The 25,608-nt window shown below is 46.4% G+C and overlaps 1 protein-coding gene across 1 annotated transcript; it reads right to left on the reverse strand.

Annotated features, from left to right (window-relative positions):
* Positions 1–396: 396 nt before the first annotated feature.
* Positions 397–24,260, reverse strand: TBL3 (transducin beta like 3). Its single transcript, XM_079952699.1, has 22 exons — positions 24,122–24,260; positions 23,479–23,530; positions 23,279–23,374; positions 22,758–22,805; positions 22,111–22,252; positions 21,842–21,926; positions 20,180–20,350; positions 18,742–18,817; positions 17,841–17,937; positions 16,624–16,832; positions 16,186–16,327; positions 15,950–16,008; positions 14,821–14,924; positions 10,929–11,640; positions 9,687–9,917; positions 8,097–8,167; positions 7,517–7,673; positions 3,424–3,482; positions 2,549–2,652; positions 1,868–1,939; positions 1,283–1,441; positions 397–729 (listed from the first exon to the last, which is right to left on the reverse strand). Exons 1-22 carry the CDS (start codon positions 24,157–24,159, stop codon positions 614–616), a joined length of 3,000 nt encoding a protein of 999 aa, XP_079808825.1. The 5' UTR covers positions 24,160–24,260; the 3' UTR covers positions 397–613.
* Between the last annotated feature and the right edge of the window lie 1,348 nt (positions 24,261–25,608).

Below are 25,608 nucleotides of genomic sequence, written 5' to 3' on the forward strand. Positions count from 1 at the left end.
CCACTGGATACCTTGAAATGGAGGATCTGTTTCACTGCAAGTGTTATGTGGTGGGCCGGGCTGTTAACAACCCTTCTTTCACCTCCTCTTTTTTTGCTGCCCATGGCCTGAAAGGCAACTGTGACCCACGGTTTGCCTCACACAGAGCCAAGGACACAGTCACCACAGCACTGTTTATCACCTTTGCTTAAGGCTCTTTGTGAAGCTAATTGAACTTCAACTCTTCACAGACTCCTCATAATCTCCAGACCGCCCCACCTAGTGTTGGGCTGCCTCTTTTATAGCCATAATGTTGTCCTCTGGGCAATCCCCACTTGCTTTCCCGTCTTCTGATATGGCCTCTGGTGGTCAGGGCCACTGCCTAGAATGGAGTATTATTTCATTCTGAAAACTCAGTATGCTAAATAAATTTATTTCATTTTTAAAGGGGATGGGAAAGGGATGTATGTAGGAAGACACTCTCGAGAGATTTATGCCTTTACAAAATGAAAAACGTACATTTGTGGGGGGTTTTTTACAAACCAATTCAACATATTCCACCGGTGAGAGCAGTGCCAACTTGGCAGGAGTGTCCAGCTCTTCTGCCCCGCAAGTCGCAGGCACCCGAAGCTCATCATGTGTCCATCTCCTCGTCCCACTTGGCGGCGTCAGGCAGCTTCATGTTTTGCCACATGAAATCGAGGAACATGGAGGCCTGCAGTAACCGGCCCAGCCTCTGGAAGTGCCGTTCTGCAGAAAGAGAGAGGCAGGGGGAGGAATGAAAGTTGCCTGTTCTTGCCGCATCAGCAGCTGCTCCCTTCCACGTTCATGGCATTCAAACTGCGTTCTGAGCTCATCAAGGGACCTGCCATAAGAAGATCAGTAACAGTGGACCAGAGAAGGGCCTTGGCTCAGCGGCAGAACATCTGTGTTGTATGCAGAAGGTCCCAGGTCTAATCCTTTGCAATCCCACCTGGAAGCCCTGCTGCACCCACTCAACAAACTCTGTTTTAGGATCAGTCATGGTGTAGTGCAGTGGCTGGAATACTGGGTTAGAACTGCAGGGACCCAGCGAAAAATCCCTTGCTCAGACATTTAGCTCACTGGGTGACCTTGGGCCAGTCTGTCTCTGTCTCAGGATAACCTACTTCACAGGGTTGTTGTGAGGATAAAATTGGGTTGGGGGAGAGGGAACAATGTACAGCTCCCTGGAGGAAAGGCAGGATATGAACCCATAACTGAAGATACAACACAGGATGAAGCCTGGGGTGGGAAGGGGAGAAGTATTCAAAAGGTCACTTGCCTGTGTATGGTAGGAGAGACTCCACAGCTGCTTTGATCCCTTCGTATTGCAAGAGGCTCTCTGGCGTCTCATGCTTGAGGAGTGTTTCCACCACTGCCTGAGCCTCAAGGTAGTTCCGCGAGTTTGTGTTCCACGTGATGGAAAACTTCAGCACAGCCTCTGGAAGAAGGGGTTTGGGGAAGACACGTCAGGAAGGAGTGCAAGTTGCAGGCAGCGTGGCCACCTTGAACCAACACACCTCTCTTGCGAAGCGTGGCCAGGTCTGGGCACACGTCTGACCTGCGCCTTTCTTCAGGGCAGGGAAGCAGATCCAACACTCCTCCCCACCTAGTAGAAAAGCAGCCTGCGGTGTTGGTGGGAGGTTTTGAATCAGAAAAATGCCAGGAGGGCGCAGGGTCAAGCAACCTCTCCTCTCACCCTTCTTTCTTCTTAAACTCGCAACTTTCCCATGGCTGTTGTTCAAAAGGACAAAAAAAGACTTTGCGAAAGGGCACCTGCTGGTTAATTGTTAAGTTCAGTACACACACACACACACACACACACACAAACCCCTTTAGAGGTCGTCCCTGCAGCATACCAACTAACCTTTCTGGTCTTTCCGAAGCTTCAGGAGGTTCTTTTCCAAGTCTTCTTTTCCATTAGCCTCCTTAAGAATAGCTAAGAAGAACAACGAACAGTTAATCACTAATAAATCCCGTGTGTGTGTGTGTGGAAGAGGGGTTAAGGAGCAGTTTCGCAATCAGCCCCACTTTCCCGGGAAACTCTGGGAAATGTAGCTCTGGGAGTGGAATGAGGATAGGCCAATGTGGCTTGGTTGCCAGAGTGTCAGCACAGGACCTGGGACAGACCAGGGTTCAAATCTCCCATTTGACCATGAAGCTCACTGGATGACCTTGGGTCAGTCAATGCCGCTAAGCCTAGCCTACCTCGCAGTATTGTTGTGGGGATTAAAGGAGGAGAAAGATGTGTGTGCCACCTTGAGCTCTTTGGGAAATAAATGTAATAATACAACAACCTCAGCACTCTTAACAAAACTGCAGTTCCCAGGATTCTTTGGGGAAAGAAGACACGACTGTTTAAAGAGGTATGACATTGCTTTAAATGGGGAGACGGGGCCTTGGAAGTAAGCCCCATGGAACTCTCTGTGAACAGAATCATGTTGCAAGGCCGAGTGAAAGCAACAGAGTGGGGCTCAACAGGTTTCTTCAGGGCTCAGCCATGACAAGGAAAATCTTCCTTAATGTTCTTTGTTATCAAGAGCCTTACCCTTGATCACCGACAACACCGTGTGTGGCCGGTCCAAGGAGATTGCCAAGCCCAGTGCTTTCAGGTACTTCTTCTTATGCAGCAAATTAGACAGCTGCTGCTCTCTGAAAACACAAAGCAAGAATGAGAAGGTGCTGGATCACAGCTGGAGTTTGAAAAGAGCATGTTTCTAGCTGCCGTGACGGCAGAGAAAAGCTAAAATGGCAAATGCTGTATTTGATGAAGACAGACCAGGAGGTGAAGGCCATGAAGGCCTCATGAGGGATCCCTTCCATTCCCAGGCCTGCCTCTTTCTTTTGCTCCCTGCGCCACCTGGATGGACCTTACCCTGCTACTACCCTGTTTTGCAATCTGGATGGAGCCTGGAACACAACGCAGGTGGAAATCTCATTCTCTGATAGCCCTCTCTGCAAGCAGCTGACCCCCTAGTGTAAAACCCTCATGGGAAGGATGGCCAGGGCCATCTTGGGTCCCATTTAGTATCTGGCATGCTGCCAGTGCCTGTGACACCCCCAGGGTACCTTGCAAGGGACTGTCTCCAGGTGCTCACTGAGGTCAGTCTCTCAACTAGCCCAGACTTCCCACTTTCAAATACTTGATGCCATCACTTATAGAGACAAGTGAGATTCTCCAGAGTGTCCCGCCCAGCAGTAGCACCCCACTATCAGCATTGATGCTGGGAAGGACGAGGCAGCTAGGGCTGATGGGAACTGTAGTCCAAAACATTTGGAGGACAGCAGGAAAGGCTGCTGTAACCACTCACTACTCTCTTATTTATATGTGTGCACTTTTATGGGACAGGTGGCAATCTTTGGGCAGCCTCCCCCCGGAATCCATCCCTAGCCCAACTGCGGAAGTTGCCCCGAGATACTCACTTCAGAATCTGCTCTTCCTGCTTCACTTGTTCCTCTTCAAGCTCAGTTTGAGTGACATCCTATTAACATACAGAAACACAAAAAAAGGGAAGGAAAAGAAGAAGAAGAAAAAATGGCAAAATGGAATGGCTGATGCCTCGGAAAAAGCAACTTCTGAAACTCCTGTGGGATTCCCCCTCAGTTTTAGAACTGAAAGAGCCACCCACGCAGTCATGTTTTCAGGTGTTACCCTTGTCCCACCAGGCAATGGAAAAGTATGCTGTCAAATTGACTCGGGAAAATTAAACATACATACTCAAGTCCTTTACAGAATTTGCGTAGTTTTTTTAAAGAGAGAGATATTTTAGATTTTAAATGTAGAACCTGGCTATTACCAAAAAGATAATCCACAAAATTTGTGTGATGAAAGACACAGAACCAGTAGAACAATTTTATGCAATCTGGTGGGACTTTATATTTTACATTTCAAACAATGACCTGTACGACTCCTTACCTCCACCTAAGTAAGAAATATGACTCTCCTAATTTATGTGTTAGTTTAATATTCATACATACAGTTGTATTTACCACCATTGTATAAGCGTCTCCTTTAATGACTTTTTGTGCTCTTGTGGTGAAAAATAAAATAATTAAAAAAGAAAATGTAATTATTGCTTTTTACCAAAACAGGGCGATATCCAGTTAAGTTATACCCAGGGTAGACCCACTGAAAGCAATGGACAACCCCTTAAATCCATTGATTTTTCAAAGGATCTACTCAGAGTACAGTTAATGTTGACTATCACTGGCAACAGGGAACCAGAAAGATGAATTATCTCTAATCTCTTTGGGGGGATGATGTCAGTCCATGGGAGAACTGACTATGACATTGCTCCCTCCACCCTGGGGAGCCCTCTTCTCCCGCTATCTGCTGCAGTGGGAGATTAAGTGTCAAGAACATCAGTCCCCACCAAGAATAGGAAGCTTGCTGCTGGACCCAGGAACCAGCCATAATAATAATAAATAATAATAATAATAATAATAATAATAATAATAATAATAATAATAATAATAATTTTATTTATATCATTATATTTATATAATAAATTTTATTTATATCATTATATTTATATTTTATTTAAGGAGAAATCTTGGGCTAGAGGAACAAAACTCCTAAAGGAGAATGTTGCAAAATGTCAGCAAACTTCAGGCTGTACATGGTTTTATTTAGGCCCGATTAAATTTCTATTGATGTTATCGTGCATCCATTTCATACGGATTTGTAGTTCCCTTTGTTAAACTCTTGTTTAGTCAGATTCAAAGAAACGAATCTGAATCACATTGTTTGCGAAAAATGAAACAAAGTTGTTTGATCGTGCAGGTTGTTTAAGGGATGCAAGTTTTCACCAGGCAAACAGAATTTGCCTGCACCCAGAATGCTTCCTCCACCTGCTACACCAAAAGGTGAAAATGTCCATTAAGAACCACCTTACACAACCTTTCACACTTGACAGCAGTGCCCACTATCACGGCTGGCATTTGCATTTGTACCAGAGCCCTAGGCGACAGCTTTTAGAGCAAAACTGTTCTGTTAAAAGGCAAGGGTGGGGAAACCCCTGCCTGGTGGGAAACTCCAGTCTGGCCTGTTATGTCATCCTTCACAAGTCATGCTCACCAGCCCCCTTATGCCACCAGGTGCAGGGCAGGTGCAGCCACAACTACACTGGAACGATTGGGAGGTTAAAGGGAGCTTCTGATTGTTCCGTTGCTGGGGCAAGGTGCTGATGGGTTTCATTAAAACCACGACTAAAAAGGAAGGGAAAAGCTCTGTTTTAGCAGCTGCTTCAGTGCAAAATTTGGCAGGTAGACTATGCCACCCACTCGTCGAAACTGCCCTGCAGAGGCAGGGACGGTTGAATATCTGCTAAAAAGCTTCCTTAACTCTGTGTTAAAGGCATCACGACAGAAATCGGCAAAGATTTCTCTTACTCCAACCTGTTTTCGACTATAACTTTCACCAGCCCCGGCCACACAGGAAACGCAAGCTGATATTTTTTTGAAGGCAATGCCACCAAAGAAGCATGGAGCTTGAATCAATTGTGCCTTGAAACTTACAAATCTATCTGTTAGGTACCCAAATGTGAAACCGTTGGTCAGTTTTCAACGGCTGGCAAAAACTAAGTCACGACAGCTTTGTTGAACACAAAAGAGGATCTGTGTGGGTGGTTCCATCTAAAGAAAGCACGGCTTGAAACATCAGTGCTACCCAAACACAGTTGATTGATATACCTGTCTTTACCAGCACTGGTGTGCTATAGGGAGGTGAGAAGCTTAAAGAAACTATGAAAGTTCCTTTTGGGAAAACAAACCAGAGTTATGCTCCTCTTGAAAGGAGCCTCATCCTGAAAAGACGCTTGTGGGATTATTGAATTGCCAAGGCCATCATTTGGGATCGAGGTTTGCAACCAGTTTTACTGGTTACGCTTCCTCTCAAAAACAAGTAGTCACATGACAGCCTTATCTACTGTGAATTTGTCCAGTTCTCTCTCTTTTAAAAAGGTAAAGGTACCCCTGCCCATACGGGCCAGTCGTGTCCGACTCTAGGGTTGTGCGCCCATCTCACTTAAGAGGCCAGGGGCCAGCGCTGTCTGGAGACACTTCCGGGTCACGTGGCCAGTGTGACAAAGCTGCTCTGGCGAGCCAGCACCAGCACAGCACACGGAAACGCGCTTGCCCGAAAATGAAGTCAGAAATGTAGCCTTTTTTAGGCTTGCCCTAAAATGAAGTCAGAAATGTATGTTAAGCAAAATTAATGAACAGCTGCACGCAGTTATTGTATGATAACTGGAATACAGTATATATTTACTAGAACAAAAACCAATATCAGCATCATTGGACACCTTACCTTGGAAGGAAGGAAGGAAGGAAGTTAGTTTTAAGAAATCATAAAAGCAGGAAGATGAAGGACAGAACTTCTCCCTGGCAAGGCAGGCAAAGGAACTGAAGTGGAGCTAGAGGAACAAGTTTAAATTTTCTAGGTCACATGATCTATCCCTGGCAGTGGGGGCATTAACACATGGCTGCCTTGGAGGCCTGAATCTTAGCTTAAACTCAGAAGCACGACTAAGGCAACGTCCGCACTACACATTTAAAGCACTATAGTATCACTTTAAACAGTCATTGTTTTTCTCAAAGGATCCTGGGAGCTGTAGTCTGTTAAGGGTGCTGAGACCCCATTCCCTTCAAGCAGCTACAATTCCCAGAGTTGTCTGAGAAGAGGGATGGGTGGTTAAAGACCCTTCTCTGCCCAAAGCCCTGGACAGCTGTTCCCCATCAGTGCAGGCAACATTGGGCTGGTTGTACCGACGACCAGACTGTGTATAAGGCAGATTCCTATGCTCACATTAACCTGGACATTTTCATCACTCCTAAATTATTTAGTGAGATCCTCAAGGAGTGTGTAGGATAAGAATTCTGAATTGTCTCACCACCATACAATGACAGATGCCCATAGCTACTCTCATCAAATGGGACTCAAAATGCATATGAAATGGCACAAACCGGGGTGGCTGGTATCCACTGAGACTGACGGAGCAGAAAGCACAGGGACCAATATTAAGTGGTGCCAGAGGCAAAGACAGACAAAGCCAACTAATACTAGTTGTGTCCTCCTCCTCCTTACTGATTTCAGCAAGGGCAACAGTGAGACTAAGGAAGGAGAGGCTGACAGCCAGGGCCACTTGCTGGAATGGTTGTAAGAAGGCAGGCAGGTGGAAGCTGGCTGAGGACAGATTGAGGTTGGTGGAACAGCAGCCTATTTGCCATTACGGACCAGCTTCCACTGGCATGAACTCATAAACTGATGGACTTGGTTCACTGAAGAAACGGACAAGCAGTATTGACTGACTCTGTTAAAAAACGGCACCCGTTTATTACAGATTGGACTCAATACCAGGCCACAGGAAGGGTGGATCGTTCTGCGTTTCCACGAAGGGCACTAGCGAATTTTGATCAAGACGACGAGGTAGAGGGTGAAGAAGAAGAAAAAGAACATAAAGCAAATAAGCCAGATTATAATGGTGGTCTTTAGGTCAGGCATTTGTGTCGGTTGTACCTTCCACAGCAAGACCCTGGAATCGGCGGAGCCGGTCACCAGTGCGTTGTCTCTCCTATTGGCGTGTAGGCCCAACACCTTATCATCGTGAGCGTCGAAGGTCTTCACACAAACGTTGTTGTTGATCGTCCAAAGTTTCATAAGGCCATCTGCTCCACTTTGGGGGAAGGAGGAGAAGAGGCAAGGAGAGACTAATCTTAGATGTCATTTATTGGGGTTCACCAGGAAGAAGGGCAGGATATAAACTCAATAAACAAAACAAATTATTGTGCTTAGATATTTATATTAAATACTAGGGGCTGTGCCCCTGCTTGCTCTGCCATTGCCTCCACAATCCAGAGTTGTGATGAGGCACTACAAATCCTCCAACGAGGACTACGTGATGACACCCTTACATTTTTATTATATAGAGCTATATACAGTATATATATTAATACGAGGCACCGCTGGGGAACAAGCAGGGGAATTGGGGGCTCCGCCTACCTCTAGTAACAGGTAACCATTTTGTTTTCCTCAGAGGGGTGACCACCTAGCCCATCAGCCTGAGCAAAATGCCACACCCTTTCCACAGAAGACATACCTGCTCAGCACCTGTCCCCCTCCACTCACGAAAATGATCTTCAGCACAGGGGCTTCGTGACCTTCAAAAGTCTGGAGAGGGAAGGAAGAGGGAGAAGCAAGCATGAGCAGGTAGAAAGAATGTTATGACAGCAGTGAAGTTGCTCCTGCTGTTATTTATACATTTATTTATTAAATTTATATGCCTTCCTTCCTCTCAAGGAGCCTAGGGTGGCAACCATGTCAATACTAAAACAATACAATTAAAACTTCTAAAAATAGTTTTAAAAACTCCTAAATGCAATCACGTAGTCTCAAAACTAATCATTTCAGGGATGCCAGAGACATGTCTTTCAGGCATTAAATGCCTGGGGGGGAAAGGAATGTTTTTAAATTTCTCCAAAACGATAATGAGGGAGACTGACGCACTTCACCAGGTAAGGCATTCCACAAATGGGGACCCACCACCCAGAAGGCTACGTCATGAGTTACTGCCAACCAGGCAGCCCCAGATTAAATATCCACTCAAATGTCTACATATTTGAGTCAGAAAACGTTTGTCCACTGAATAGCTTGATAAGATGCTACGTAATCATTCCTGAACAGGTGGGGGAAGTGCATGGGATAAAAAATCTACCCAGTTTATTCCGAATCCTGAACAACCTCAGTTTTCATCAAGAATGAAGCCTACTATTCCAGTCACTGGGAGTCTAGGTACTGACTTGACCAGAATAGAGACTGCTCTTAAAGAAAGCTGTTCATTAAAACAAGAGAGGGGGCTGAATGGGATTTCTGGTGGTCAACACATCTTATTTATTTTATTTTTTACTGATACACACATTTCAGTACTCCTAAATCAAGGAGGAAAAACTTGCATAAGATCAGTGTAACACCAAAGCTAGAAACGTAAAAAGGCAAGGATCAGAAGAGAAGCAAACACAGAACTGGGCAATATGGCAGGAACTGCTGTGTAATACTAAACACAGAAGACATGTGCTTAGCATGCAAAGCAACATGCAGGGAACTCCACAACATAGGTGCCGCTATGCCAAATGCCCCAGTCCTTGTGGCTGCCAAATGGAGGTCCTATGGGACAGTTTGCAAGGCTTCTCAAGCAGATCTCAAAGAACAGGAAGGTACTGCATGCAGAAAGGCTGACATTTAGGGCTTTATACACTACCAGGAATACCTTCAATTTGGCATACCAGCAGCCAGTGCACAATTGCCTTATTTTCTGCACAGAGGCAACACCTCTTCTCACAGTGGCCAACCAGATGCCCCAGTGGAAAACCCTGAAGCACGACCCAAGCACAACAGCCCACTCCCTGCCTGAAGTTTCCAGCAACTAATATTCAGAAGCATCACTGCCTCCAACAGTGGAGGTAGAACATAGCCATTGTGACTCGTAGCTACTGATAGCACTGTTCTCCCATGAAAATTAATGGCCATTTTTATCCTCCTTTTGCCATTCCTTAAACCTCTTACACGCCAGATGCTGTTAGCCATATATTATTTCTAACCAATTAATCTAAATTACAGGAAGTTCAAGGCTCCTAAACTTCTGGCCAATGAAAAATAATGGCTAGGTGTTAAAGATGGCCCCATAGGGTACCTTTAGACAGCTGAAATCCTGCAGACTCCAGAGTTTCACAGTGCCGTCCGCAGAAGAGGTGGCTAGGATCCGATCCACCGGTGAGAACTGCACACACCAGACGCCTCGTTTGTGTCCGACAAAGGTTCCCAATTGCTCACAATTGTCGGAGGTCCACAGCTTGGCCGTCTTGTCCTGGGATGCTGTAGCAATCAGCTTGTCATTCGGAGAAACCGCCACACTATTTACATCCTTAACAAAAAAACAGAGAGAGGTCTTCTGGTGCTGCATTGTCTTGCAAGCTGAGGAATTGCAAGTTATTCAGAATTCCAGACTTCTTAATAGCCAGGACCACCAACAAGACATATTACTGGTTTTTTACATGTTAAAAATAAGTATGTTTTATTAGTTGGGTAACTGCTCCGCAACACATCACAGCACTATCTGTATGGCAGCCTGATTCTGACCCGATGAAGGCACGCTGTCGCTAAACTCATATTCGTGAGTTTGCCATGGGACCTGTGCGCTTCCTCCCCACTCCCTCTTGAACATGAATTTGGACTAACCATAGCTAGCACTATGGCCATTCCAATGATAATAGTAACCATGGTTTGCAAACCCAGCCCCTACTGTGTTGGCGATGTTTTCCCAGTGGCACAAAAGGTCAGTGCATCTGGCTGTTAACCAGAAGGTTGGTGGTTTAAGCCCACCCAGGGATGACTGTGGGCAGGGTTCCTGCATTGCAGGGGTTGGACTAGATGACCCTCAGGGTACCTTCCAGCTCTACAATTCTATTATTAACACTTATTTAAAGGTAATTCATGGACAAGAGGAATGGAGTGAGAAACTGGCACGCTCCTGATCTCCCACCCATGGCCCGAAGGTGGGAAATTTATTAAATTTTCTCCAGGCCTGAGTGGCTGCATTCTCCACCTTGCAACAAATATTCTTCAGCCAGTACAACAACTGGGGGAAATCTCAAGAAGTGGACTAACCCCACCTTTTTGTGTTTGCGTAAACCCCCCCCCCCAACATATTTTTAGATGTTCTAAATATATTTTTGTTTTGTTTTTAGTTGTGTATTGCTGTTTGCTGCCTTGGGCTCCATTAGGAGGAAGAGCAGAACAACAACGACAGAAGTTCACCTCACATTTTTAAACAACTGGTATTAACTATTAGATAAGCATTTCCAGAGCTGTGGAGAGAGAAGGTCATCTCACTCTCCAAGCTCCAAAGGACGGCTAAACTCCGCCACTGCCTGACCTTGTGGTGGGGTGTCGTCGTCACTGTGGCTTCAAGAGCTACGGGTTCTTCGGGAGTCGTGGGAGATTCGGTAATTTTGACATTTTTGGCACTTTTTGAGCTTGCGCTTTTAGAGGGGGCAGTTTTGGCATCAGGTGTGGTAGAGGTTTTGGTGGCAGTTGTAGCAGTTGTGGCGGCAGTTGTAGCAGTTGTGGAGGCAGTTGTGGCAGCGGTTGTGGTTGCAGTTGTGGCTGCAGTTGTGCCAGCAGTTGTGGTTGCAGTTGTGGCTGCAGTTGTAGCAGTTGTGGTTGCAGCTGTGGCTGCAGCTGTGGTTGCAGTTGTGGCAGCAGCTGTGGTTGCAGTTGTGGCAGCAGCTGTGGTTGCAGTTGTGGCAGCAGTTGTGGTTGCAGCTGTAGCAGCAGTTGTGGCTGCAGCTGTAGCAGCAGTTGTGGTGGCAGGGGCAGCGGGAGGGGGAGCTGGATTTGTGACTGGAGGGGCAGCAGGAGGGGGAGCTGGATTTGTGACTGGAGGGGCAGCGGGAGGGGGAGCAGGCTTTGTGACTGGAGGGGCAGGAGGAGGGGGAGCAGGCTTTGTGACTGGAGGGGCAGCGGGTTGGGGGACAGGATTTGTGGTGGGAGCGGCTGTAGGTTCCCTGGCAGTGATGTACTCGGGGATACTCCACACTTTCATCGTATTGTCTTTGCTGGCTGTGACCACAAAGTTCTCTTTCATCCTGGAAAGAAGCGGAGGGGAAGGGGGGGGAGAGTGGAGAGTGAATGAGATTAAAAGGAGGGAAGGTCAGAAGCAACAGAGCTACCACTAATTGCTGCACCTGTGCAGAGAACAAACCTGCCTTGAGCCCCTCAACATAAACTCATTGTAAACTCAGACGTAATTCATATGACAGCTGTTTAGCCTGAACAGCGCTACTGAAAAGCAGGAGCGAAGGGTACCAGCTTCCTTACGGGAAACCCAGGATTTGCAGAAGTGGGGGGGGGGAACCCTAAAAAGGAAGCCAGGAAGAAACATAGGAGCTGCCCTATACAGTGATACCTCGGGTTAAGTACTTAATTCGTTCCGGAGGTCCGTTCTTAACCTGAAACTGTTCTTAACTTGAAGCACCACTTTAGCTAATGGGGCCTCCTGCTGCTGCCGCGCTGCCGGAGCACGATTTCTGTTCCTGTTCTGATCCTGAAGCAAAGTTCTAAACCTGAAGCACTATTTCTGGGTTAGCGGAGTCTGTAACCTGAAGCATATGTAACCTGAGGTACCACTGTACTAGGTCAGACCATAGGTACGCCCAGCTTAGTATTGTCCACACTGATTGGCAGCAGTGCTATACAGCCAGGAGCTATTCCTGTCCCCCTTGAAGTCTGGTAGTGCATTTCCTTATATAGAGACAGATCCTTGGTCCATCTAGCTCATTACTGCCTGCACTGACTGGCAGCAGCTTTTCAAGGTCCTCTCCCTGCCCTACCTGGAGATGGCATAAGTAGCCTGGGACCTTCTGCATGCAAAGCTGATGCGCTACCACTCAGATATGCTCTACCACAAAAAAATAAACATCAATGTAGCGTTGGAAGGGAACACCAGGGTCATCCAGTACAACTCCCTGCAATGCAGGAAACTTTTTCCCCAACGTAGGACTCAAACGCACAACCCTGAGATTAAGAGTCTAATGCTCTACTGACTGAGCTATCTCATACGGACCACGGACTGTTGAGTGGGATGGAGGGCAAACACACACAAAAAGAGAAGGGAAAATCTCTTGTTTTTTTAAAGAACCATGTATTCAAATATTTCTGTTCATTTAATTTGGGAGCTGATTCTGCTAGCTGTACTGTAGCCACAACTATTGCTCTTCGAATGAAATGATTAAAAAGAAAAGAAAAAGCAACAGATTTTGGACATCAAAGGGGAACCTCAGCAACAAAATAATTTCTAAGGCTTTCCAGCACCGCTCGTTATCTCTGACCCGACAACCAGTTCAAACGCGAAATTAAGGAATCTGCTCCTCTTGATCTCTGCTCTTTCATCTGCCTTGAGAAATGGCAGGGTGCAAACTGATGCTTTAGACAGGGAGATCTAAGGTGAAGGGCTTCTGCACACACACAGGTCTGCAGACCATTGCCACCCCCTCCTCCCTATTTGCAGCTCTGGGGTGGGGGTGGGGGTGCCTTTTGGAATGCCTAAGGCCCACCCAAAGCAAAGGCTGGGATGGAGAACGCTTGCAGCACTGGGCCTGCATTGATCACCCTCTCTTGGGATTCAGAGGCGTGCAGTGGAATCAGTAACACCTGCAGGCAGCCACCTGCGCTGCTCAGCTCACCTGTATCACCCCATTGTTTGAGCTGCCGGGAAGGTGAACCCTGGGTGCTGGAGAGTGCACCAAAGAGGAGAATGAAAAAGAGGAAGGAAAGCGAGAAGGAAAAAGGAAGTGAAGAGAGACCAGAAGAGGTGGGGATGGTGGTGCTGGGAAAATAGCATGTTTAAGAACTTGGCCGAAAAATGTTACGCTCCTGTTGGTGATAGCAGTCACCTAGGACATCACTTCAGCAGAGGGACACACAAAGAGGGGTGGCGAGGGAAGGGAACAGCCAGATATGTCAGCTAAACACTTCCAATCAATAGGATGGCAGGTGTCATATAAGAGCACCTTTGATAGCCTTTTCCAAGCAGCTAGCTGTCTAATCCTCTTTTAAAGTCGCAATGGTCACATCTGCTTCATATATTTAAAGCACACTGCTTACCTCCCCACCAAGTATCCCGGGAATTATAATTTATCTCTCAGTGAAGCTGCACTTTCCAGAAAACTTATTTATAAAAAATTCTTATGTACGCTATTTATGTAAGATAAGGGTAAAGGGACCCCTGACCATTAGGTTCAGTCGTGGCCAACTCTGGGGTTGTGGCACTCATCTCGCTTTATTGGCTGAGAGAGCCAGCATACAGCTTCCGGGTCATGTGGCCAGCATGACTAAGCCGCTTCTGGTGAACCGGAGCAGCGCACGGAAATGCCGTTTACCTTCCCGCCAGAGTGGTACCTATTTATCTACTTGCACTTTCTAACAACGTGCTTTCTAACTGCTAGGTTGGCAGGAGCAGGGACCGAGCAACGGGAGCTCACCCCGTTGCGGGGATTCGAACCACTGACCTTCTGATCGGCAAGTCCTAGGCTCTGTGGTTTAATCCACAGCGCCACCCATGTCCCGCTATGTACCATGGTTTAAAACAATTATAAATAAAACCATACCATAAAAACCATTTGAAAATGTCAAAATCAGAAATCAGCTGTTACGGAAAGGTGCATTCTTAATTGCCTGCACCAGCTTGACAGTATAGAAAAGTTTCCAGCAGGCGTTTAGAAGTTGAAATGGCACCTGTTGAATCTCTACTGGAAGCAGTCCTTGGCAAACTACAGTTCTCAGGATTCTTTAATGTGCTTTCAATGCAAGTTGCGGATGTGACACAGAGCCCCCTCACATCTCAGGGCAGCGTGAACTTTTTTCACACCTTTCCCAAACATTTCAGGGACTGGGTGTCTGCACAAAGTGTTTGGGAGCACATGATGATGGCAGAGGATGCAACTGTTCCACATTTCTGACCCTGAACGGTCGAAAGGGAGAGGCGGTGGATGCTTGAATAGCAGGCAAGCTTCACGCCAGGTCTTTGGAGGCCCTGGAAACCAACACCGAAGGAGAGAAAACCCCAAACGCAGCAGCTGGAGATTTTCTACTCAGAGTAGAAAAGAGCCCCAACCTGCCGCTGGAGAAGAAAAAGCTCTGCTACAAAACAGCCACAGTCAAGGGTTTGCAGACAAGAGGACTCTTTAAAAAAACCCATCTACAACAACACACCAAGAATCTCAAGAGAGGCTGGGGAGGAGGCAGGGAACAGATTCTGTTGTTGTTACCTGGAGCAAGAGAGGGCACCCACTCCTTGGGTATGGCCCAGGCCCTGGGCGACGCAGAAGACATTACCGTGGTCATTCATCCGCCAAATCCTGATGCTTTTATCCTGGAAGTGGAAGAGGTGGAGGATGGGTTACAGGAGAGTAGGGAAGCTTTCTCAGCCTGTGGGCCACAATCCCTTCTGAGCAATCTGCTGGAGACCACATGCTAGTGGTGGATGGGGCCAGAGGCAAAAGTGGGCAGACCAACAACTGAACACTGCTTTGTGTACAGCAGGCTAGTACCTACATGACCCCCCTTCTCTGTATCCTCCAACCAGGCAAACATGAGACATCATCAGAGCTCAAGGACACATTCCAGTCAGGTAAAAACACTCAGGAGAGTGCAGAGCAGGGTTGGTGCAAGTTGTGGTATGGAAGGGGCTGTGGCCCGGGGAGGGGGTGCTGTATGCATGGGCTGGGCCTTGCAAAAGCAAGATGTACTAATCCAGAGACACAGGAAGTTCCTTAAGAAGGAAAACAATTCCCTGCAGAAACCACGACACAAGCAACTTGCTGAAACTGTCCTGTGATGTGGGAAATCAGGAGGGAGGCCCTGCATGACACTAGCAATTCTAGTGCTAAGGCGGGGGGAGGGGGGCAGAGGAGAGGAAAGGAGGACACGAAGTTGGGGAATGCATCCGTTCAGAGACCCTGCGGAGCTCCTTCAAAGCCGAGTCTATGCATAGCGCCCTTTAAACAATGCCCCCATTTATCCAGCGTTTAGATTGTCCACATATTTCAGATAATTCCTGAGCTAAAATTGAGTTTGAAAGTCTGCAGCCCTGACCTTAAATGTCACGCCAGCATCGGAACAGCGGCAGTAAGTTAATTAAGCTAAATGATGATTACAGAGCAGGAAGCGCTTGGGCCAGTTTCCTTGTTACGGAAGGGTCTCCTTAGCGCTGACTTAGCCAATCCAGAGGCCTGCATCCTGTGCATTAACCGCACATGGATAAGTTCCTTTCTGTGCTTGAAGAGGGCTCTGTAGCATAAGTAACACAGAGACCCAGGCTGTTTAGGGACGAGCCTCAGGCCTGGAGCCCCCCCCCCACTTGAATTAAAAATAAATGAATCCCAACTGGGAAATTACCTTCGCACAGCTGGCAAACAACCTTCCCTTTCGGAAAACATCCAAGGCAAGAACGATATCTGCAAGAAAGAAGGCCGGCGTGATGTGCTGTTGCCACACTGATCTGGCAAACAATTAACAGGACAAACGCCCTGTACAATATTTAGCAGCCGAATTTTGCATCAACCGCAGCTCCTGAGAAAGGCATCCCTGCAGCTATCCCGCACGGAAACCTGGAGGAGACTCTTGCCACCTACCTGTGTGGCCGTGCAGGATCTGGCAGTTAGATGTCACCAACTCAAAGACCTTCAGCTGGGGGCTGTTGGTGGCCACAACCACGTGGGAGTCTCTGGGGCCCAGGAACCTGACATCCAAAACCTCTCCATTATAACCTGCAAACTGAAGAGCAAGAGTCAAGCCGGATGGGTTAGCGCACCTGCTTTGCATGCAGAGGGCCCCAGTTCCAGTCCCTTGCATCTCCTGGTAGGGACAGGAGCCTGAAACTCTGCCCTTACCAGTCAGCAGATTCGGAACAGTGGGGTGGAGTTACGTTCCGGGGGTTTGAACACAAACATCTGGAACTGCTCCAATGAAAGAGGGACCACCACCTTCTGAGATTGACCAATAACTTATGTTACGGCAACTCTGAAATACTGTAAATCCTAAAAATCAATAATAATTAAGAAGCGGATTACCTGCTTCCTGAGCTCAAGGGTCTGTGCATCATACATGCAGATGTTGCGTTCCGAGTTCACGGTGACAATTTGGCTTTTCATGGGCACCAGGACGCAATGCATGAGGCACTGCAGCCCGTCCTCCTGATCGACACATGCTGCCGGGAGGCAGGGTAAGGACTGGCTGTGAACGCAGGTGGCTGACGCCGCATCCCAGACTCGGAGGATCCCTAACACACAGCACACAAGACATCAGCATCATCAAATAACTTGCAAAGATGGGCACGGTTTGAGGCAAATGGGGCCTCTTGTAATGGGGTGGGGGGAGGTAGCCCAAGCAGCTGTGGCCAACCTGGTACCCCTCCATATGTTTTGAACTACAATTCCCATTAGCACCTGGGCAGCTTGGCCAGGCTGTTTTAAGAAGCTGAACTGAACTGGGGTTGGTTATTTGTTTCTTCTTTGTTAGACACCTTGAATTTGTTTGGGAAAAGTAGGTGGGGTAGATTTCTAAAAAAAGGAAATTGTTACAGAAAAAAAATATTGCGTAGGCGAGGAAAGACTTTGCAACCCACACCTTGGTTTATATCCTGAGCAGTTCTGTGAGCTCTGGCATGGACTGCAGCGGGCTGGGAACCTTGGCTTCTGTTTGCAAAACATAGCTGGCTGGGTGGGCAGGTTTCCAGACCTTATGAGAAAACCTTCCAGGATATATCGCTTTTTGCTGGAGGTCAAGTGCCCCTAGGAACTCATTTCTCCAGCCCTATGGATACCATTCCCTTGTCCCAGTAATTGGCTTTAGGCAATCTCTGTCCTCCAGCAGTCACACACACACACACACACACTTTGCACTTGGTAACAGGAGGCGGAAGGGTGGGACCTGCTCCCTTCCAACTATCTGGATGCAGAGTGGTAGAATGGCAAGAATGCTGCACGATATCCTTGGAGATCCAAGTTGAAATTCCCACTTGAAGCTCATGGGTGACCTTGGGCTGGCCCAAGTCTTTCAGCCTAATCTACATCACAAGGTTGTTGTGAGGATAAAAATGGAGTGTGTGTGTGTGTGTGTGTGTGTGTGTGTGTGTTAGGAGAGCTATTCCTAATATATCGGAACACAAATTATAAGAAAAAGTCCTGCTTTTACTCTCTATTTTCTTCCTTACTTCTCCACTAACACATAAAAAAATTGTTTACTGTTTTCTCTGATAAAACGAGTAAGAAAAAGGTCTCCTACCCACCTTTGCTGCCTGCTGTTACGAAGTGAAGGCTCTCTTTACTCACGCCTAAACACGAGAAATCCCCTTGTTCTGGCAACATGACCACAGATTCAATGCTCTAAGGTGGATAAAGAAGTCAACATTAGTCATGAACAGGAAAAGAGTGAGAGACATCCACCCCCCCCCACCAATGCCAGACAGCTCCAGAGGCATTTATTGGGCAGAAAAGTTACTTTTCACACCAGTGTGGCCAAGCGTGGCTCTGGAAAAATTCAGCAACATGCAATGCACCTAAAAGACAGATGATGGCCTATTCATACTCAAGGAGACACATGGAATTAGGCTGTATCTCTAGGGCAGCTTTTGCCAAACTGGTGCTTGGACTACAATTCCCAGTGGTGGGCTGACTGGGTCAGTCTAACAGCTTGCCAGAACATGGCCAAGTTTTAAGGTTGAAACAAAATTAGGAACGGTGAGCAGTTCAAAATAAAAAACAAAACCCCGGCACAGCGTGCATGTCATGGTAAACCATGGTTTAACAAGCAAAGTGATTGCTCTTCCCCTAGCGCAAGCAGGAGCAGCAAACCAGAGTCACTGGGTCCAAATTGGGGATTGTGGCTTTGCTCAAGTAAACTATGATCGGTAAGCCAAGGTTTTAACTTCACGGTTTGTTTGGAGTACAGCAAACGATAATCCCCAGGTCAGATCTTACACTATGGCAGGGATTATGGTTTGTTGCTCCTGGTGGCTAGAGGGGAGGGGTGAAGCGAGAGCCACCTGCGTATTCACTGTAAACCTTGATGTGTGAATATGGCCAACTCTCTTCTCCCAACACATCACAGAAAAGAAGAACTCGAGATCAGATCGCCCCTTCTGAGTAAGCAAAGTAAGGAAGGCGGGGGGGGGGGGGGGAGAACTTCACCTCATACACAGGGATGGTGCCCTTGGCTTCTCCCTTGTTCAGGTCCCACACAGTGCAGATTTTATCACGGCCGGAGCTGAAATCAAACACAGTATCACTTTCAGCCCTTTGGAACTAGATAACTGGAATTGCAGCACAAGGGTTTCCATGAGACTGGTTTGAAAGGCATTGCAATGAGGCTCGAAACTGCCCATTTACAGGTGAGGAAACTGAGGCAAAGAAGATTTTATGCAACTCCTCTCAGGCTGAGACTTGAAAGCATCTAAGCCTCACACATGGCTTTCTTTGGGCAAGAGGTTTTGTATTGGCTTCAGTTTGCCATAGAGGTGTTGAATAGGGAGAAACTTTCATTTCACCTCACAGTTTTTCCACTGATTTCAATGGAGACCCACCCAGTCTTTTTTTTTTTTTTTACTGTTAACTTTATGTGGTTTTCCACCCAAATAGTGGGAAATGTGCAGGTTTTGTTCTCAAGACATCATCTTTTCAAAATATCAGTTAGAGAGGACAAACAAAAACAATGAACAACTAAATGTGCCAAATTCATGTTTGTTCACCCTTTGGTTTTTAAAAAATGGGGTTATATTTACATTACATTTGTATTACAAACAAGTGCACACTCCTAGTTTACACACACACACACACACACACACACACACAATGAAATAAAGTTACATGTTAAAATTACATGGCTGGGTAGCCTTGCCTAAGCAAAGACATTTCAGCAGACACCGACATAATACAGAAGTGCTTGCTTAACATACTTTACTTAGAATTGTAAATGGTATAATGGTTTTACTTATGTAACATGGTTACTGTATTAATTGTCTTTGTCTACTGTAAACTGACTTGAGTACAAATTTGTAGAAAATGTGGTATATAAATAAACAGATTATAACAGCAATAATAGCAATAACAATAATTATAACAGAAATATCATCAGTGGGCAGAGAGTAGGTGTCATTACACACATGTAGGCACTGTTAACATACTTCTGTTCTGCTGGGTATTTAAACTGTTCTGTTTTGTACCATGTATTTTTTTGGAAGGATGGCAGTGTTTGCTTTTGGGATTGCATTGAAAATTTTGCTGGCTGACACCTTTGATTCTAATTCTTCTATACAGTGGTACCTTGTGTTACGCTTCAGGTTACAGACTCCGCTAACCCAGAAATATTACCTCGGGTTAAGAACTTTGCTTCAGGATGAGAACAGAAATCGTGCAGCGGCGGTGCAGCGGCAGCAGGAGGCCCCATTAACTAAAGTGGTCTTCAGGTTAAGAACAGTTTCAAGTTAAATTCTTAACCTGAGGTACCACTGTATTTGTAGACTGCTTGTATTTTGTAAGCTGCCTTGAAGTGATTTAATGAAACTTAAATGGATTCTGATTTGCAGAGCAGAAAGAAAGCACAGAGGGAGCTCCCCTTCCAGGTTCTCACCTGATGAGCGTCTCATTGTCAGGAGAGAAAGCGAGGGAGGTGACAGAGCTGTAATGGTTTTCTAGCTGAGCGACGCACTCGCTGGACTTCAGGTCCCAAACCCGGATGGTGTTGTCCATGGAAGAAGAGAAGAGCTGTAGCTTAGAAGTGTCTGGGTGGAACTCGACAAGGCTGGGGAAAGAGACAGGCAGGTTAATGGTAGAGCATATGCTGGGTGTGCAGGAGGCTCCCCCTGGCATATCCAGGTAGGGCTGGAGAGAAAGAAAGACAGACACTTCTGCCTGCAGACCTGGACAGCTGCTGCTAGTAAGTGTGGACAATGCTGAGCTAGATGGACTGAAGGTCTGACTCAAAATAAGGCAATGTCCTATGTTTCTAAAGGAAGGAGGTAAACATCTGCTTTGCATGCAAAAAGTCCCATGTTCAGTCTCCAAGTAGGTCTGGAAATGCCCCCTGCTTGAAACCCCGGAGAGTCATTGCCACTGTGTTTCCCAAACTTGGGTCTCCCATCTGTTGTTGCACTATAACTCCCATGATCCCTTGCTAGCAGGACCAATGGCCAGGGATTATGGGAATTGTAGTCCAAAAACAGCTGGAGGCCCAAGTATGGGAAACACTGATGTTGACAATACTGAGCTAGATGGAGTGGTGGTTTGACTCAGTATAAAGCACCTTTCTATGTTCCACAGCTCAGTGGCAGAGCACCTGCTCAGCATGCAGAGGGTCCAAAATTTAATCCCCAATGACGTCTCCAAGTAAGACTGGAAAAAGACCCTACAGAGCCACTACCAGTCAGCACTGCTAACCTGTGGCCCTCTAGATGTTGTTGGACTACAACTCCATCAGCTCTACCCAGCATGGCTAATGTTTAGAGATCATGGGATGTAGTCTAACGTATCTGAAATACACAGGTTTCCCATCAATGAAGATGACACTGACTGAGACGGGCCATTGGTCTAATGCACTATAAGGATTCTTTCCTATGTTCATACAGGTGGCGCTATAAAAAAATAAGGATAGTGCAAACTTGGCTTAACAGAGGGGGAAACAACAAGGATTCAATTGCTGGGATGGAGAGTAATCTCAGTTGATGAATCCTATTATACAGTGGTACCTTGGTCTATGAACGAACTGGAAGTAGGGGTTCTGGTTAGTGAACTTTACCTCGGTCTACAAATGGAAGCTGAACAGTGGAAGGGCACCGGAGGTGGGAGGCCTCAATAGGAAAAGCACACCTTGGTTTAAGAACGGCTTTGGTTTAAGAATGGACTTCCGGAATGGATTAAGTTTGTAAACCAAGGTACCACTGTATTCTATTGGAGGACATGGGCTTTATTATGGATGTTGAAAAGGAGACTGACTATTCTGCACCAACCAAAGTTGTTCTGTTAATTAGTAACTGGGAAATGAAGCAAACGCTAATCCAACTTTCACCAACCTGGTGACTTTCAGACACTTTGGACTACAAGTCCCACCAGCCCAAGCTGCCACGGCCATACATCAGAACGACATCTGTGATTCTACGAGGTTAACACAGATTTAAGGCATAACACACTTTGGTTTTTTTAAGTCTTTGCCGCCCTCCTGCAGAAAGTCACAAATTGTTTGGGCTAGTTTTTTCCTATTGCAAAAGAGCACATGGAAAAAGAAAAGTTTCCTTACTGGACAACCCCCGTTGAGCCTTTCAAGTTGTGTGTGCAGTACTGCCTGGGAACATCCCAGACCTTAATAGCGCTGTCACAGCCACCTGGAAGAACAAAAGGGAGAAATGAAGCAGGCACAAAAAGTCAGCCAAATAGGGAGGTCTTAGCTTCCAGTCCAGCTCTAGCTGCAGAGAAATCAACACTGGGATGGGGTGAGAGGCGTATTTCTTCCTCCCTCCTCAGTCCCATGGAGACTACCTATTCCCTCTGGACAGATGCAACTCGTACCTGTAGCCAACAATGTGGAGCTCGAGTCAAAGGCCATGCTGGCCATGGAGGCTGTGTGCATAGCCTTCCATGTGCGTGTGCATTTATTTTCTGGCCAGTCCCATTGCTTCAGCAGCATTGATCGGCTTCCAGTCACAAGGATCTAACGTGGGGGGAAATAACAAGAGGAAATGGTGGGAACAGGTTGGCTAGTAAAGAGAACCATATAGTGGTCTAAAAATCTGGGCATCACAAGTGTTATTACATGGGGCACTCTATTCAGGGACTGCTAAACTGTAGCCCTCCAGATGTTGCTGGACTCCAATTCCCATCAGTCCTAGAGAGCCTGATCAGGGATGATGGTACTTGTGGCCCAACATCATTATGAGGGCCACAGGTTCTCCATCCCCCCCTATATATAGTGATCTAGATTCTAGGCACTTTTGCCACATAAACTGAGCCCCTTCAGAGCTGTGAGGCTCCAAAATAAAGAAACTGAGTTTGCACGGCTACCATTTAAAGTTTAAAGGTGGTGTGTGCAGGAGAATAAAGGTCTACACTGAAAAATGTACAGCTTAATAGGGTGGTTGATTCCATCCATCATCTCACTCTGTCCCCATGTGACCCTCTGTTCTGAATTCTGACTATGCAATTCTGTAATCACTTACTTCATCATCTTTGCTGAGAGCAAATGATGTAATTTCCTCTTCTTCATCCTTGGGAGAGTAAAAAGACAGAAAGAAAAAAGTTTATCATTTAGTAGCAATAACTTTGATATACCTAGTAAGTTTGCTTGCTTTTTGCTGTTTCATAATGAAAATCAGGCTATTTTGCTATTTTTTTTATTTGGAAAGCCAGCCACGAAATAAAAGCTGAATTTGTGGCTCATCTAAAAATGTGTGGGTTTTTTGCTCTCTCTTGTTATGGCACAGAGCTAAACAAACAATATTTTACATGCCTATCGACAAGGGAAAGAATGATGCCAAGAAAGAGGAAATGTCACCAGGCAGTGTCACCCCCTGGACTACTCGGAAGGCAAGCAGGTGGAGGGTGGTTGAGGGCAGACTGAGGTTAGTGGGGAGTGTGTTTGAGAAAGCTTCAAAGGAAGCAGAGGTATGACATCCTTTGAAGATGACCAAGTACACATATTCAGGGATCAAATTAAGGTGGTTACTGTTGTCCTTATTACCTCTTCGATACAGTTAACGACAGTTCCTGTTGCAACGTCCACCACATTCACCTTGTTATCACAAGCACAGAACATATATTCTCCATCTTGGGTCATCTAAAAAACAAGCAGATGAGAGTGGAGGAGCCTTTTCTGCACACGATCACAGCAATGTGTGTTAAGCACAGCCAGCATGGTCAAAACCTGGGCTCTGGCATTACCTGAACCCGTCCTCCTTTGTAGAATGGCTCGATTCTCTTGGAAATGGCATAGCTGTGAAAGGATAGAAGGAAAATACCAATTCAGCGAGTTGAGAGTTGGTTTTGCTTCAGCTCAGCCATAACAATGGCTCCAAAGCACAGATGACAGAGCAGAACACTCAGGCACCACAGTAACACCAGGTCTTCTCCCAGGGTTCCTAATCCTCAAGCGATAAATGCGCAGAGAAGCTATGCAGATCCTAGGCTCGCAGGGGAACTGACTGAAAGCCCCACACATTATGCCCAAATGTGTAGGGGCCACTTTTGGATACTTAGTGGAGAAGCACAGGATACTATTCAGGGTGGCATCCAATAAAATAAAATTGAAACAGGATTATTCAAACAGCCCCAGCTGGCAGCGACTCAGTGAGGAAATGAAAATGAAAGGCACTCTGCACATGCTCTGAGAAACACTTCCCCTTCGATTATGACGTCAGGCATCCCAAGGATGGACCACAAAAAGCGGGAAGGAGAGTCTAGCGCGTCCAAACAACCGCCCCCTCCGCCCAGTAAGGGATTGCGTTGCCATGACGATAGCACAAGGACACCCCACCCGAGAGGAAACAGGAAGCATTCTCCATGGCAACCGCTACCCCTTTCTTACTTGGTTTTGAAGGTTACTGAGGAGCTCCGGCTTGCCATGTTCTAACCCCAAGCTGACTTCTTTACCGGTTCGATTCCCTCGCCACTGCCCCCATGCCGACAAACACGTGCTTCCGGTAAGAAACACTTACTTCCGGCGTGTAATAGTGACGTAGACAAACATAGAAGTAGGAAAAGTGTAAAGTAGCGGCACCGGCTCGGTGGAGACGCAAATTCCTGGTTCATTTTGAAGTTTCCTCAAGGCGCAAGTGAGTTTCCCTACAGAAAGGAGTGTCCCTGCAGCTCTCTTAAATGATACGTGCTTTGATGAACTCTAGTCAGACTCTAGGATATGAAGGCTTCTGCTTAAGATACCAACCGTATTTTTGTCCTTGATTTTAGTTAGCATTTTAAGGTTGGATTACAAATAACTAAAAAGTTTTTTCTTACATAAATACAGTACCTTTAGAACAAGGAATTGACAAAGAACTCCCTCCCATTCCTGAAGCACAGAACCAGTCTCCCTAAAAAAAAAAGCATCATGAAAGCTGGTTTGTTTTAAACGTCATTCCAAATGCTTATGTGCTTGGTCTGTAACCATGCTCAATACAGTGGCACCTCGGGTTACATACGCTTCAGGTTACAGATGCCGCTAACCCAAAAGTAGTACCTCGGGTTAAGAACTTTGCTTCAGGAGAGTGACTAGTGGGGTGCCACAGGGTTCTGTCTTGGGCCCGGTCTTATTCAACATCTTTATCAACGACTTGGATGATGGAGTCAAGGGCATCCTGATCAAATTTGCAGATGACACCAAACTGGGAGGGGTGGCTAACACCCCAGAGGACAGGATCACACTTCAAAACGACTTTGACAGATTAGAGAACTGGGCCAAAACAAACAAGATGAATTTTAACAGGGAGAAATGTAAAGTATTGCACTTGGGCAAAAAAAATGAGAGGCACAAATACAAGATGGGTGACACCTGGCTTGAGAGCAGTACATGTGAAAAGGATCTAGGAGTCTTGGTTGACCACAAACTTGACATGAGCCAACAGTGTGACGCGGCAGCTAAAGAAAGCCAATGCAATTCTGGGCTGCATCAATAGGAGTATAGCATCTAGATCAAGGGAAGTAATAGTGCCACTGTATTCTGCTCTGGTCAGACCTCACCTGGAGTACTGTGTCCAGTTCTGGGCACCACAGTTCAAGAAGGACACTGACAAACTGGAACGTGTCCAGAGGAGGGCAACCAAAATGGTCAAAGGCCTGGAAACGATGCCTTATGAGGAACGGCTAAGGGAGCTGGGCATGTTTAGCCTGGAGAAGAGGAGGTTAAGGGGTAATATGATAGCCATGTTCAAATATATAAAAGGATGTCACATAGAGGAGGGAGAAAGGTTGTTTTCTGCAGCTCCAGAGAAGCGGACACGGAGCAATGGTTCCAAACTACAAGAAAAAAGATTCCACCTAAACATTAGGAAGAACTTCCTGACAGTAAGAGCTGTTCGA

The sequence above is a fragment of the Podarcis cretensis genome (genome assembly GCF_951804945.1).
Source record: "Podarcis cretensis genome assembly, chromosome: 14".
NCBI lineage: Eukaryota > Metazoa > Chordata > Lepidosauria > Squamata > Lacertidae > Podarcis > Podarcis cretensis.